The sequence below is a fragment of the Artibeus jamaicensis genome, unplaced genomic scaffold (assembly GCF_021234435.1).
Source record: "Artibeus jamaicensis isolate MK-2021 breed Jamaican fruit bat unplaced genomic scaffold, CSHL_Jam_final contig_1803, whole genome shotgun sequence".
Lineage (NCBI taxonomy): Eukaryota > Metazoa > Chordata > Mammalia > Chiroptera > Phyllostomidae > Artibeus > Artibeus jamaicensis.
Genome location: NW_026521356.1, coordinates 5,831,673 through 5,846,141, shown reverse-complemented (window position 1 = coordinate 5,846,141; position 14,469 = coordinate 5,831,673). Strand labels below are relative to the sequence as shown.

General features: G+C 44.3%; 1 protein-coding gene across 4 annotated transcripts in view; it reads right to left on the bottom strand.

The window, feature by feature from the left end:
• FKBP5 (FKBP prolyl isomerase 5) overlaps positions 1-14,469 on the bottom strand; it is a 95,319-nt gene that overhangs the window by 30,608 nt on the left and 50,242 nt on the right. For all 4 annotated transcript variants that reach the window (XM_053671208.1, XM_053671210.1, XM_053671211.1 and 1 more), the window contains exons 4-5: positions 5,819-5,961; positions 4,780-4,894 (exon numbers count right to left, since the gene is read on the bottom strand). In XM_053671208.1, coding sequence (XP_053527183.1) covers positions 4,780-4,894; positions 5,819-5,961 — 258 coding nt within the window. The remainder of the gene's footprint in view (positions 1-4,779; positions 4,895-5,818; positions 5,962-14,469) is intronic.

Below are 14,469 nucleotides of genomic sequence, written 5' to 3'. Positions count from 1 at the left end.
TCCCAAAACCCTGTGGGGGGAAGATTAGCATTTCTAGTTTATAGACAAGAATATTACAAGCTCAAGGTGGTTAAGTAACTTCTGGAAAGTCATAAAAATGTCCAGATTCCAAATGCATTCCAAGTGTATTCTTCCCAAAGCCCATGAGGCCCTCCTCTGACTTCTCAGTGAAGTGACAGAAACTCTGTGACTCTTGTGTATCTACAGAGACATCATGAATGATGACGGTCTATTGCTCTTTCACTGTAAAACTGGATCTAGTTCTTGGATTCCTACCTGGTTTGAACCTAAGTGTATGAGTGATGCTTCAAAAGCAGGCAGAGCAGTCGAGTCTAAGAAAACCTCAAGGAGAACAGTGTGACCTTGGTTTCTGACAGGGACCATGTGTATGTCACCTGTGTGCCTCCCACACAGAGCCGACTTCTGTCGAAGAGGGACAGCAGGATATCTTAACCTTGATAGATAAAATACAGTACAATAAATTTGTATAAAATTGATTAGTTCCAAAAAACAAAAAGGGCTTTTGGGAGAACAAGTAAAAATTAACCATTTACTCTAAAATGCCCAGAAAAGTATAATCTAACAAGATAAGAGACAAAAGATTAGTCATTGCCCTTTTTGATACATTTAAAAACAGAGAAAGTAAAATTATACAGATTATTCAAATACATTTAAAAATTCCATAAACTGTATATTACCCTTCTTGCAAAAAGGATGAAGAGATATGAAAAAATACATGTATCTGCTCAAATCTGCAAAAGAAATTCAAGAATAAACCAGACACTGGTGAGACTGGTTACCCACAGGAAGAAATAATGGGGAAAAAGGAGCAGGTTACTGAGGATGAGGGGAGAATAACGTTTCTGAGCGTCTCCTGTGTACAGTTGGCCTCTGCATCTGAGAGCTCTGCCTCCGCAGGTTCATCCCACAGTGAGTGAAAAATACTCAGGGAAAAGTTATGTTGATGCTGACATGTACTATGTAGTCAGGTCTATGATGGTCATGTCTGTGCTGAACATGTACAGACTTTTATTTCTGGTCATTATACCCTAAACAATACAGTATAACAACTATCTGTACAGCGCTTATTTTGTATTAGAAATTATGAGTAATCAAGAGGTGATTTAAAGTATAAGGGAGCACGTGCACAGGTGATACGAAAGGACCGTTTCCTAGAAGGGACTCAAGGATCAGTAGATTTCACTATCTGCAGGTTCTGGGGTTTTGGGGAGTGGGGTGTGTCCTGGAACCAATCCCCTATGGGTCCCGAGGGATGGCTGACTGTAGATTAGAATTTCATGGTAATGTTCATATATCACAAAAACACAAACGAATAACTGCAATGAGCTAGAGTGTGGAGGGAACCCCATAGGGAAGGTAAATACAACAAATGAACCCGATTTTGACAGATGTGTACCCACACTGAAGGGAGTGAGGAAGCAAAGGACTAACCTAAGACAGAAAATGTGTTTTCAACGGCTGCCACAGGACTGACGACAAAAGCACTACACGCAGATACTTCCTACTTAGGAAGTTTCTTTTTCATAGGGGGATGCATGAATTGGTAATTTTAGATTACATCCTGTATAGATTATGATTGAGCAAATAAACAAATATACTGTGAATGCTGAGAGCCACGTCTCTCACTCGTGGACAAAGCAGTCTCCAACAAGCAAAGGGAGCAGCCTGTGGTGTTGACCTGGAACAGGAAGTGTCAGTACGTACTCAGAGCTTCAGTATAAATACAGACCAATGCAGAAACACACGCACATGTGTGCCCATGTGTACTGAGATACATATACTGTATTTGCCAGCTCTGTCTGCTAAGAGACTCTAGAAGCAATAACATTCCACAGCATGAGTAAACCCAGCACTCAGAGCTTACTTTCTAAGTCTCATTCCCCAATAAGAGGACTCAGAGCGCCTTGGAAAACGGTGATTCTAGACCCGGAGCAGGGAAACTCCACAATGGGCCTAGAGCACCAATGGGGCCAAAAGTGAAAAAGTGCTCAAAACACCATGAAGGGGTTAAAAGGACGCACTAGCCAAGCTGAAGGAGAGCTTCCAAAGGACAAAGGGGGCACAGTTTGAGCATTAAAGCAAGAGCAGTAATGTACAATATTACAGAATAAAATAAACATCCATAAAATAAACATGGGCCCACACTGATATGAATAAACTAAATTAAAAAATGGGCAAAGAGGCAGCTCTTAAACACAGAATTCCAAATAAATGTAGAAGAAACAGTGGAAAGTAAAAAAAAAACAAAAAACAGCATTAGGCAAACATCGCACTAATAACTGCTAAAATCAGAGTGTGGAGTTGTTCCACAAAAGAAGATACTCATGTGGTCTCCCAGTATTTCCCTCCCAATGAGACACTGAGGAATCGCAGAGGGAAAGGGTAGCTGTGCAGTGGAAGCCAGGCAGACCCGCCTTTACCCAGTGACTCAGGAACATCACCAGCAATGACTCACCAACACCATGAACCTCCCAAGAACGAGAAGCGCACGACATAACTCCCGTGGTATTTTCCCAAGCATGTGCAGCCTCAGTTGAACCATGGGAAAACATCAGAGAGACCCAAATTGAGGGATATTCTACAGAACATCTGGCCAGTTGTCTTCCAAAGTGTTCATGTCATGAAGAACGCACAAGACTGATGAACGGTCACACACTGGAGGGGCTAAGGAGACGTGACAACCAAATACAATGTGGGTCTCGAAACCGACCATGAACCAGAGAAAGGCCATCAGGCTGGCTGTCCGAAACATTCCAGTAAGACTGGTAGGAAAGTCAGCAGTACTGTGTCAGTATTCATTTCCTGACTTCATAAACACACTGCTGTTAGGTAAGATGCTAACGTCAGGGGACGTTGGGTGAAGCGTATAAAGAAATCCTCTGAACTTGTTCTGCAACTTTTCTGTAAGTCAAAAATTATTTAAAAACATAAACGAAAGAAAAGATTCCCACTGAAATAGTATCAAAAGCATGATTTAATTTAGCCTGCTCTAAAGTTAACTCTGCAGGGGTGGTTTTGTGGTAATGTCCATAACTTGGAAAAGGCTTTCCTGTTCATTTAGTTCACACAAATCTCCAGTTTTAATATATTCTAAATTGTTAAATGTGGGGAGTCATTGTATTATAGGAAAAAACTCTATTTTTGTATATATTCGAAAACTCCACTTTTCAAAATTTTTCATACTTAAAATATTAAATACATGTTATACACAAACATTTTAAGTGTTTGTTAATATACCAACGATAACTTTGTGTCACTTCTGAAACTTTCATAAACATTTAGAATTCTATCACAGAATGTTTAGGGATGGCAGGGTTCAGAAACCAGGAGGGCCGCCCTCCCTGCGTCGCTGCGCAGGGAGGAAGCTGAGGCTCCAAGAGGCGATGTCCAGCAGAGCCGGCCGCAGCCGGGTCCTGTCTCCTGACTCCTGCTCTCAGGATTTCTCCCACATCACACAGCTGAGCTCGGCTCCACTCACTCTAAACCTGCTTGTAAATAATTATCTGAACACTTCAACTGTAGTAGCACAGAAACACTATTTATAACTATTTCCAACTTAAAAAAAAACAATTTAGACTAATTTGCCACTTATAGAAATGAAATAAGGGTCCAAAGCAGTATATACAACATGAGAGATAAGAAAATCAACTATTCTAGTTTGCAGTTTTAAATGAACTCTTTATTTTAAAATCTGCCTCTTATGTAGTTCATGTTGCCATTTGTGCTGTGATTTGTTTTTTTTCTTAGTGGAAGTATTCCTGTTTTCTCACAGTTTTTCTGCAGCACTTCAGCTCCTTCAAACCTGAAAGCAGGTACTGAACACCAAATGTGTGTTGGGCACTGCATGATGCTGGAAACAAGAAGGGGAAGACACTCCTAGTCCTCAAGCACTTGCCGTGTCCTGCAGAAACGCGCACGTGCTGATGGCAGTACTAACTGCACTCGCCGTGTCCTGCAGAAACGCGCACGTGCTGATGGCAGTACTAACTACACTCGCCGTGTCCTGCAGAAACGCGCACGTGCTGATGGCAGTACTAACTGCACTCGCCGTGTCCTGCAGAAACACGCATGTGCTGACTACAACGCTAACAGCCAAGCGGTGAGCACCGTGGTGCACACGCGTGCTCTGGGAGGAGGAAGGATTAGCCACCCCAGTCCTCACAGCAGCGTCCTTACTCCTAACGTAGGAAATGAAAAAACAGAACACCTTCGGGTCACTCAGTAAACAGCAACGCAGACCTTGAACCCAGGTCTCCTGAGGTAGAATGGAATGAACACTATCACCAATGCTGATCAGACTAAAATGATGGACTGGTTTTTACCTTGATGACAGCCAGTGAGATGAGTTTGTGAGGCTTGAAGGGCATTACAACCTACTGCTCTGTTAGGAACTCTGTCACTGGCAATTTATATAACTTCTCCAAACTCACTTTTCTCATCCTGGGATAATACATCTTCCTGTATAAGGGTGTGTGAGAAATATACCAAGAAACGTGGATGGCAACTAACAGTTGTTAGCACATCAAGAATTCCTTGATCAATGACATATCGTTTCATTCATTTTTTTGAGTTTGTAGTACCTGGCACATACATGTTGAATAAATATTTACTAAATGAAATCATTATCAAATAAATATCAAATTTAAAACTATTTTTGAAATATGTTCAATATATTTATTTCTATCAACAGATTGTAAGTAAGAAATCCCCACTTCAACCCAGCTTCTGAGGAGCGGCTCCCCCCCCAGCACTGCTTACTTTCCACGGTGGCTCCCTCGTTGGGGAACGAGTAGCCCTCTCCTTTCTGTTTGATTCTTCGGATGATGCCTCCATCTGCCAATAAATCTTCTCCTTTGAAATCAAGGAGCTCAATCTAGGAAGGAAGGAAATTTGGCTGAGAGAAGATCAAACACAGCTGACTAAACATACTTATAGGCAAGGGCAAGCAATTCTCCTTTCATTCTACAAAATAAAACTCTTTTCTATATTAATCTATGCATCTTAGTTACTGGAAGGGTGGGAGAAAAAGAACACTGCACTTGTCAACACCTGGAAAGCACCTTCAAGTACCGACCACGTCTGGGACCACATCCCACGGGGAGCAGGGCAAAGCCGGCCAGAGACACCGGGAAGGCGGCCTGGTGGGCGCAAAGCCAGAGCTCCCAAGTGCAGGCCCAACACTGGTGAATATTTTGTCCCACTCAAGAGACCACCACTCGGATCCACAGGATTCTCGTCTTCAAATGTGAGACTAAACCCTATGAAATCAGGCCTGTAACCACATTGAGGAGTTTTTACCCAGTTATGCTATTTCAAGAATTTCCTCCCTCAATTTAAAAAGGTTTGGCCAAATATATGTAATTCAACACATGGAGAACAACATATTCACACCCACTACAGTGGCTAATGAGATCTGTGACAGTTATGAACTTTTATAACATGAAAATACCTTAAAACCTGATGCAGGCCTGTGTCTGCATTTACCCCACATTCCCACCCTGTCTTCGGTCATTGCTAACAGGCCACACTCACAGCTCCCCCCGAGCCTTTCCTCCTAAGCTGCTCGTCTCTCTGTCTGTCTGATGTGACCTTCTTCTGCCACACACACGTTTATGAGAAAGCACTGGCACATACACCTTGCCTTTGTGGGAAACAATTCAAGAAGCCGAGCTCTGAAATAAATAAATTGGGTCTCATTCTCAACAGCGAGCTTGGCTCCCGCCCCACTGCCTCTTGCTCCAGAACCAGCACTACAGCAGAGCAGATGCCAGCAGGGCAGCGTCACGCACATACTTGCCTCAAAAAACAGAGTTGCATTCGAAGGAATTTTGGGGAGACTGCCGGCCGAGCCATATGCATATTCTGGTTTGCACAGTAAATGGCACACTTCTCCCTTTTTCATGGTAGCCACCCCAATGTCCCATGCCTTGATGACTTGGCCTAAGAGAAAGGAAAAGGTGAGAGGCTAAAACCACCATTATGTCAGTGTTAAGTCTTGGTTTGCAGATGGGGCACTTAACACAAGTGACTCCATTTTGGACCAGTTGTCTCTCTTTTTTAATCCTCACCTGAGAATACATTTTTATTAATTTCAGAAAGAGAAGGAAGGGGGAGGGAGAAAGAGAGTGAGAGAGAAAAATATTGACGCGTGAGAGAAATGTCCATTGTTTGACTTCTGTTTGTGGCCTAACGGGACCGAACCTGCAACCTTTTAGTGCATGGGAGGCCAGCTAACAGTTCACTGTCATAATACAAAAACTGCAACAAATTTCTAATTCTTTACACTAGAGACTCAGGCAGGAAGTAAGGACTACAAAAAATTAATGTATTTTTAAATAACTTTTTATCTTCAATTACGGCTGACATATATTAGTAGGGATTACATATTTACATACCTTACAAAGTGATCATCCAAGACGTCTAGCACCCATCTGACACCATCCAGAGTTATCACAATAGGACTGACTATATCCCTCAGGCTCTACTTTACATCCCTGAGACTGTTTATGTTTTTAATTATTATTTATTTATTTTTAGAGAAAGGGAAGAGAGAGAGAAAGGGAGAGAAACATCAGTGTGTGGTGGCCTCTCACACACACCTACCGGGGACCTGGCCCCCATCCCACACGCCTATGTGTTCTGATGGGGAATAAAACTGGCGACCCTTTGCTTCATACTCCACTGCTCAGTCCACCGAGCCACACCAGCCAGGGCCTGAGACTGCTTTTATAACTGGCAATTTGCCCATCTTAATCCTTACCCCCTTTTACTCATCTTCCCAACTCTCTCCTGTCTGGCACCATCAAAATGTTCTTTGTGCCCCAGCCAGTGTGGCTCAGTTGGAGCACAGTCCATAACCAAAAGGCTGTGGGTTTGATTCCCGCTGAGGACACATACCTAGGTTGCAGGTTCAGTCCCTGCTCCAGGCATTTGTAATCCCCTGTATGGGCATGAACAGGAAGGAGGTGATCAATTGATGCTTCTCTCTTGCATCAATATTTCTCTCTCCCTTCCTCTCTCTGTAGAAGCAATGAAAAAAATTCCCTCGAGCAAGGATTAAAATAAAAAGTTCTCTTATCAGTGAGTTTCTGTCTTGTTCATGTTTATGCTTCCTGGACTTGTCTATCTACTTCCTTCACCAGGTTAGGGAAAGTTTCCATCGTCATTTCTTCAAATGTGTTTTCAGTTCCTTGATCTCTCTCTTCTGGCAGCCCTATGATGTGATGTTGTTACATCCGATGTTATCCCAGAGGCCCCTGAGTATCCTCACTCTTTTGGGATTCTTTCTTCTTTTTGCTGTTCTGACTGGGTGTTTTCTGCTACCTTCTATTCCAAATGGCTGACTGGACCCTCTGCTTCATCCAACCTACTGCTGATTCCCTCTAATGCATTCTTCACTTCTCATTGGTTCTTTTTAATCTTCAATTGCCATTTTTAAATATTTCCTTTCTCTTAAGTTCTGAGTTCACTGAGCATTCTTACAGACAATGTTTTAAACTCTGCATCTGGTAGGCTGCTTGTCTCCATATTTAGTTCTTTTTCTGGAGTTCTGTCCTGTTCTTTCATTGGAACACATCTGTCTCCTCATTTTGCTGGCTCCCTATGTTTGTTTCCCTGTATTGGGTTGAGCTGCTGCATCTCCTGTTGGTGGAGTGGCCTTGTGTAGTAGGTGTCACGTGGGGCCCAGGGGTGCAGTCCCCCTGGTCACCTGAGCTGGGTGCTCCAGGTGTGTCCCTTGTGAGCCCTCCTGTTGTAGTTGAGCCTTGATCACTGTTGGCTCATCAAGGGGAGGGACTGACCCTCAAACTGACTGAAGGTGAGGAGTGGCTGTGACTACAGCAGCTTTGTGCAGGGCTGCCCCCCAAAGGAGGACTCAGTTAAGCAGGGCTCTCGTGCTTGCTGCCCTTTGGGTGTGTCATTTGTGGAGGTGGTTGGGTAGTTAGTGCTCTGCTGTGGTGTAAAGCTGACCACAGAGTGTGTCGTTTCTGGGGCTTTTGGGGAGAAGCTCTGCTGAAGGCCAAGTTCCACTGCTTCCTTTGTTCTGCCCGGGCCACTGGGTATGAACTACAGAGTGAGCTGCAGCTGGTTGCCACTGGTGCTGGGCATGGAGGGGCCTGGGAGAGGCTATGCTGAGAACCAATGCTGGCCACCACTAGTGCCAGGCTTGGGGAGACTTGGCAAGAGGTACAGGGCATGCTGAGGCCAAATGCTAACTTTTGGGGGGGGGTTGTGAACCTTTGAGAGATTTTAGAAAAGCCTGCAGCATGAGCTGTTTGCATGGAAAGCCACTGGAAATGGCTTGGGTGGGCTCAAAGATGGGTGGGGTCTCAGGGAATCACCAGGGCGAGGCAAACAGCATTGTCCAGGGTTTTGGAGACTCAGCCATGGCGCCCAATGTGCCTGCAGGTGCAGGACTCAGCAAAGTGACAATGGCTTGTGCGACACTTCTGTCTGAGAGAAAGCTGTCCCCCCAGCTCTTGTCCTGATACTGGACTCCCTACACGTCCCTGGTGCCTTTTGAGCAGCTGCTCCAGATCTGGAGCTCAGAGTAAGTGAGTCCAAGTCAGCGGGTGCACTGGTTCTCCAGAAGCCCTCTGTCTCACTCGGCACAGTCCCCACTGGATTCACAGCCGGGGTTTATGGAGACCTCCCTTTCCAGCACAGAAACGCAGGGCTGGGACCCCTTGTTCCTCAGAGGGACCTCCACAGCAGAGATAGCCTTCCCGGTTTTTAATCGCCATGGTGGGTGTAGGCCAAAGTCATCCAACATCTCCTCCTCTCTGACCAGTGTCAACTGGCTTCCTCTTTATATCCTTAGTTGAACTTCTTCTGTTCCCCTAGATCTCAGGCAGTTCTCAGTTATGGTTGTTCTGTAGTTTGGGTGTAATTCTGACGTGGTCACGGAGGAAGGCAAGCACAGTGTTTACCTATGACACCATCCTCACATCTCTATTATTATTTTCTTATCTTAATTTAAATTTAAATTTAAATTTTTGATTTTAAAGACAGGGGAAGGAAGGGAGAAAGAGAGATAGAGAAACCATTATGTGATTGAGAGAAACTTTGACTGGCTGCCTCTGTACGTGCCCGAACCTGAAACGAACCTGCAACCCAGACGTGCCCCTGACTGGGAATCCAACCAGTGACCTTTTGCTTTGTAGAACAACACCCAACCAACAGAGCCACACCAGCCAGGGCTCTGTTAGTAATTTAAAAAACTACTAGCGTGTCATGCCACAAACACCGCTGCTGCCCTTGTGCCCACTCTTTGGCAGAGAAGGGTGGACCCACGCAACGCAGTTTCATTTTAGTGAAAAGGTAAGATGTGATGCTCAGGGCCTGCTGGGCGTCCTGGATCCCATCTCTTCTGCAACGTGCTCCCTACACAGGACACACGGCAGCCTCACCTCATGACGTCTAGCAAAGAAAATGCAAGCTTGCTAACGCGAGTCAGTGTTGCGGCCCAAACTTGTCTCCTGACGTTCTTCGGGTACTACCTGGTCCGTTTTTATGTGTCTGTATGTTCCACTGGATGCTTTTGAAGTCACCAGTGAGCTTTTATGCTCTCCAGGATGATGGCAGGTATCTACCTACTGACTTACATCTTGACCAGAAGTCCAAAGGATAAGCTAATTTTAAAAGTGCTTTAAATAAAGAATCATAAAAAAGAACATATATGTACTTCAAACATTCTTTTACACTGAAAACATATTAAACTACATTAATGCAGTCATCTTATGTGAGAAGGCCGAGGCCCTGACTCCGAGCGTGGCCCCAGGGATAAGAGCTCCACGTCACCTTGAGTAGAGAAATCACATGTGACATTTCATTAGCGTTTACAATGTGCGTTTCCTTAAAGTGCAGTCAGGACTAGAAGACACTTATAAAACGATCAGTGTGCAGAATCTTTCTGATAAAAGTATGTTCTGAGTGGCCTCTGCTTTGCTTTTTACTCACCCCTAATTCAACAGCCATTTTAAATTATTTTAAATTGACTGTAGAGAGACGGTATGAAAGAGAGGGAGAGGTGGGGGAGAGAGGGAGGCAGGGATATCGATCCGCCGTTCCACTCCTCTATGCATTCACTGGTTGCTTCCTGTGTGTACCCTGACTGGAGACCGGACCTGCAACCTTCGCATGTCAGGATGACACTCCAACCAGTGGGGTTACCCAGCCAGGATCAACAGCCACTTTTAAAATGCTTTTAGTTTTCACAGAATTCCTCTTTTTATACTAATCTCAAAGTTTTGTATACTAGCTAATAAAATTATATAATTATTTAAAGTACAATAGATATAAACAAGTTTCAACCAATTCTTAGCAGCAGTCCGAGGAAGAAAAAAACAGCCCTTCGTGTCTGGAACCTGCCAGACCCAGCTGGGCACCGGTGGTGTCTCAGGCTGGCCCAGGGCCCACAGCGAGGCCATGTTACTCCCCCACTGGGCAGAAACACTCTCACCAAACATCAGCATTGGACAAGTCACTCTGGCACCACGAGAAAGTGAGACAAAAAAAGAAACACTTCAAAATTTTGTCTAAACGTGGATAAGAATCAAGGTTACCATGTGACCTACAGAACACCAAACATGCCCTCTCCTGGCTACTGGGAGTGACCAATATTCCCCAGCAGGTACAGCCTTTCTCCAGTCAGCCCTTCCAGGGAAGATGTGTTAACATGCCCAGAGAATTTCCCCACCATCTAACAACACACAATCCAAAGCAAAGCCCCTCTTCCTCACATCATTCCCCCAATGGCCTAATACAAACCCAAACCTTGTAACAAGTCCCTATGAACACTCTTTCTGACACACCCCATGGTGTGCACTCTCCCTCCCTGGGGAGCAAGTCCAGCTTGCTCTGCTGTGGCCTAGTGGCCCGTTGCCGGAGGGCACTGCCAGGGCCCAGTCCTCTGGCTACAGCAGAGTGTGGGACCACAGCACAGGGTAGAAATTCCGGTGTCACTTAGGGTATTCACCAACGCAGAGCATCAGTTAGTTGACTTGAAGTTGGGTGAGTGTGCTTCTACCACATTTCCTTAGGTTCAATTCCTAGAAGTAGAATGACTTGGTCAAAGCAGGAACATCTTTAAGATTCTTGATCTCGGGGTTTCTGGTCAAGATAGCAAGCAGAATAGGGAGATGCAGTACGCCTATCCTCCCACAACCACATCAAAATTACAACTCAGCTAAGAACCATCATATTCAGAACCACCCAAAACCTGGCTGAACAGAAGTCCTACAACCAGGGATATACAGAGAAATCCACACTGAGGCTGGTAGGAGGGGCAGAGATGCTGAATGAGCTGGTCCCACACCCACATGTGGTGGATAAGAATTGGATGAGAAATCCCCTCTGCAGAGGTTCCCTCTGAGGAACGAGGCATCTCAGCCCCACAGCAGGATCCCCAGCCCAGGATTCCAGTGCCAGACAGAGAGGTCCCCATGACTTCTGACTGTGAAAACCAGTGGGGATAATGGCTGAGGCACAGTCTGGCTCAGGCACCAGAGCCCCGTTGAAGTGTATCCTGCTCCATGGAGTTGGCCCCTGCAGGGCTGGTCCTCCACAGTGGTCAGGAAGAGTCCTTGAAGCCAATCAGCCTGATGGTAAATCCCTCCCACTGACCAGCAATCAAGGCTCGACTACAACAGGACAGTGAACAAAGCCCACACAACAAGGTGGGGGGTGGGCGAGCCCACCTCCAACACCCAGCTCAGGTGACCGGCGAGTCTGTGCCACTGGGCTCTACAGGACACCTACTACCAAGGTCACTCTACCAATCCCGGGAGACACAGCAGCTCCATCTAATACACAGAAACAAACAGGGAGGTGGCCAAAGTTGAGGAAACACAGAAACATGTCTCCAATGAAAGAGCAGAACAAAACTCCAGAGAAAGAACCAAATAAAATGGAGATAAGCAATCTACCTGATGCAGAGTTCAAAACACTGGTTATATGGCTGCTCAATGAACTCAATGAGAACTTTAACAAAGAGATAAGAAACACAAAAAAGGAGATAGCTTTTGAAAGGGGGGAAGGACTATGTCTTTTTTCACTTAGTGTAATGTCCTCAAGGTTCATTAGTATTGTCACGTGTGTCCAAATTTTCCTCTTTTTAAAGGATGGATGGATGTGATGAGTGTATGACATTTTGTTTATTCATTTACCTATATATTAACATCTGGGTTGCTTCCACACTTTGGCTGTAATGAATGATGCTGCTATGAACATGAGTAACAAATACCACTTTGAGACCCCATCAGTTATTTTGGATATATACCCAGAAGCAAAATTACCAAGTCATATGGTAGTTATACTTTTTATTTTTATTTATTTCTAAAAACTTTTCTTTTTCATTGGTTCCAGACAGAGGGGAAGGAAGTGAGGAAGAGAAACATCAATGTGAGAGAGAAACATCACCTTGTTGCCTCCTGCGCGTGCCCCGAATGGGAACTGAACCCACAACCAGGGCATGTGCAGTGACCCGGAATCTAAGCTGCAACCTTTAGGTTTGCAGGATGACCCCCAACTAACCGAGCCACTCTGGCCAGGGCCATAGTTCTTTGTTTCATTTTTTGAGGAACGTTTTCCTTCGTGGCTGTACCAGTTTCCATCCCCACCGACAGTGCCCGAGGGTTTCCGTTTAGCCGTGACCCTGTGGGCCCTTGTTCCGTTTTTTGATGGCAGCCCTCCTGCTCAGAGTGGGGGGACGTCTCATTGTGGTTTGACTGGCATTTCCCTGATGATTTCTGACGTTGAGCACCTTTCCATTTCCTTGTAGGCCACTGATACGTCTCCTCTGGAGGAATGTCTAAGTTCATTGTCCATTTCATAATCAGGTTATTTGGGGTTGTTGGTTGTTAAGTTTCAGTTCTTTGTGTGTTCTGGAATTAACCCCTTATCATGGATATTATTTGCAAGTATTTTCTCCCGTGCATAGTTTGCCTTTTCACTGTTACTGCATCCTTTGATGCACAATTTTTAAAAACATTTTGATGTAGCATAATTTAGGTATTGTTTACTTTTGTTGCTGTGCTTTTGGTGTTATATGCAAGAAATCATTGCCAAATCCAATGCCATTAAGCTTGTCTTCTAAGAAAATACAGTTTTAGGTTGTATGTTTATTTTAGGTTTTTGATCAATTTGAGTTAATTTTTGCTATGGTGTAAAGTTAGGATCCAATTCACTTTTTTTGCATGTGAATATCCAGTTTGGGAAAAACATTTATTTAAAAAAATGGTCTCGGCACCCTTGATGAAAACTACCATGTAATTTTTAAGTGTATATTTGAAATATAAGCATATTTATAATACTATAGGATGAAAACTGCACAGTATTATACAGAAAAAATATACTTTTTTATATGGGAGTAGAAGATAAAACAAGAAAGATCAAAATAATTTTTTCATCCTTCCCCAAGGACACTGACTTTAGAGAGACGGGAAGGGAGGGAGAGATGGAGAGAAACTTTGAAGTGAGGGAGAAACACGGACTGGCTGCCTCTCACACACGCAATGACTGCAGACTGAACCCACACACCAGGCATGTGCCCTGACCAGGAGTCAAACCCATCACCTTCCAGTTGATGGGACGATGCTCCAGCCAACTGAGCCACACTAGCCAGGGCAAAATATAAACTATCTTACCTGTCAAAAGGTTTCCTTTAAAATGTAAAAGTTGATAAACACTTAAATACAAGGTTAATCACTAATAAATTTCAGATAATTAAGAATACATCTGATTCACCCCTACTGTGCTTTCATTGAAGAATTGCCAGGATGTAGCACCAGCTCCTGATCTGCAACCATTTGCAACTGCACAGGGTGGGGAGACAGTAGGTTTGCCGTTGTGAGTGTGCGAAACACAGTTTGTTCCTGTGTTACTATTCATTAATTATTCTATTGTTTTCCACACAAACAACTGTGAATCTACTTTTGTCCCACCCTGTATTCTGCATGTTTTTATAAGGTCTTAAAATTCTATTTTAAATGCTGTAGTCACAATCAAATCCCAAAATAAGCATGAATTACCATTCAACTATTTACTTCTATTTATTGTCTTGGGAAAATAGGTGCACCATACGGGACCCAAAGAGTTGAGTGTGCAGTGTGTATGCTCCAGTCCACGTATATTATTCTTCTTCACTTTGCTGAGTACAACTGCTACAGCACAAGTGTGTACACACTGTCCAACCCATGTTTCTTATTTTATATGGGTAACTGAACACACTATGTTACAGAAGTTTTACCAAAGGCATCCTGCCCTATTATCATACTTGTAGTTACCACCTGAAGGAAGCCTCTGAAGGCCCTGTCACTGTGCTGGTTTTGGTCACATGCAGTTTTATTCCCATGCTCTGCACAGAAAGTACATGAGTGGAATCACAGACTCAGGACTGATCTTGAAGCCCTTCTCCAGACACCTCCTTTCTGCAGGAGCAGGGAGGAAAGT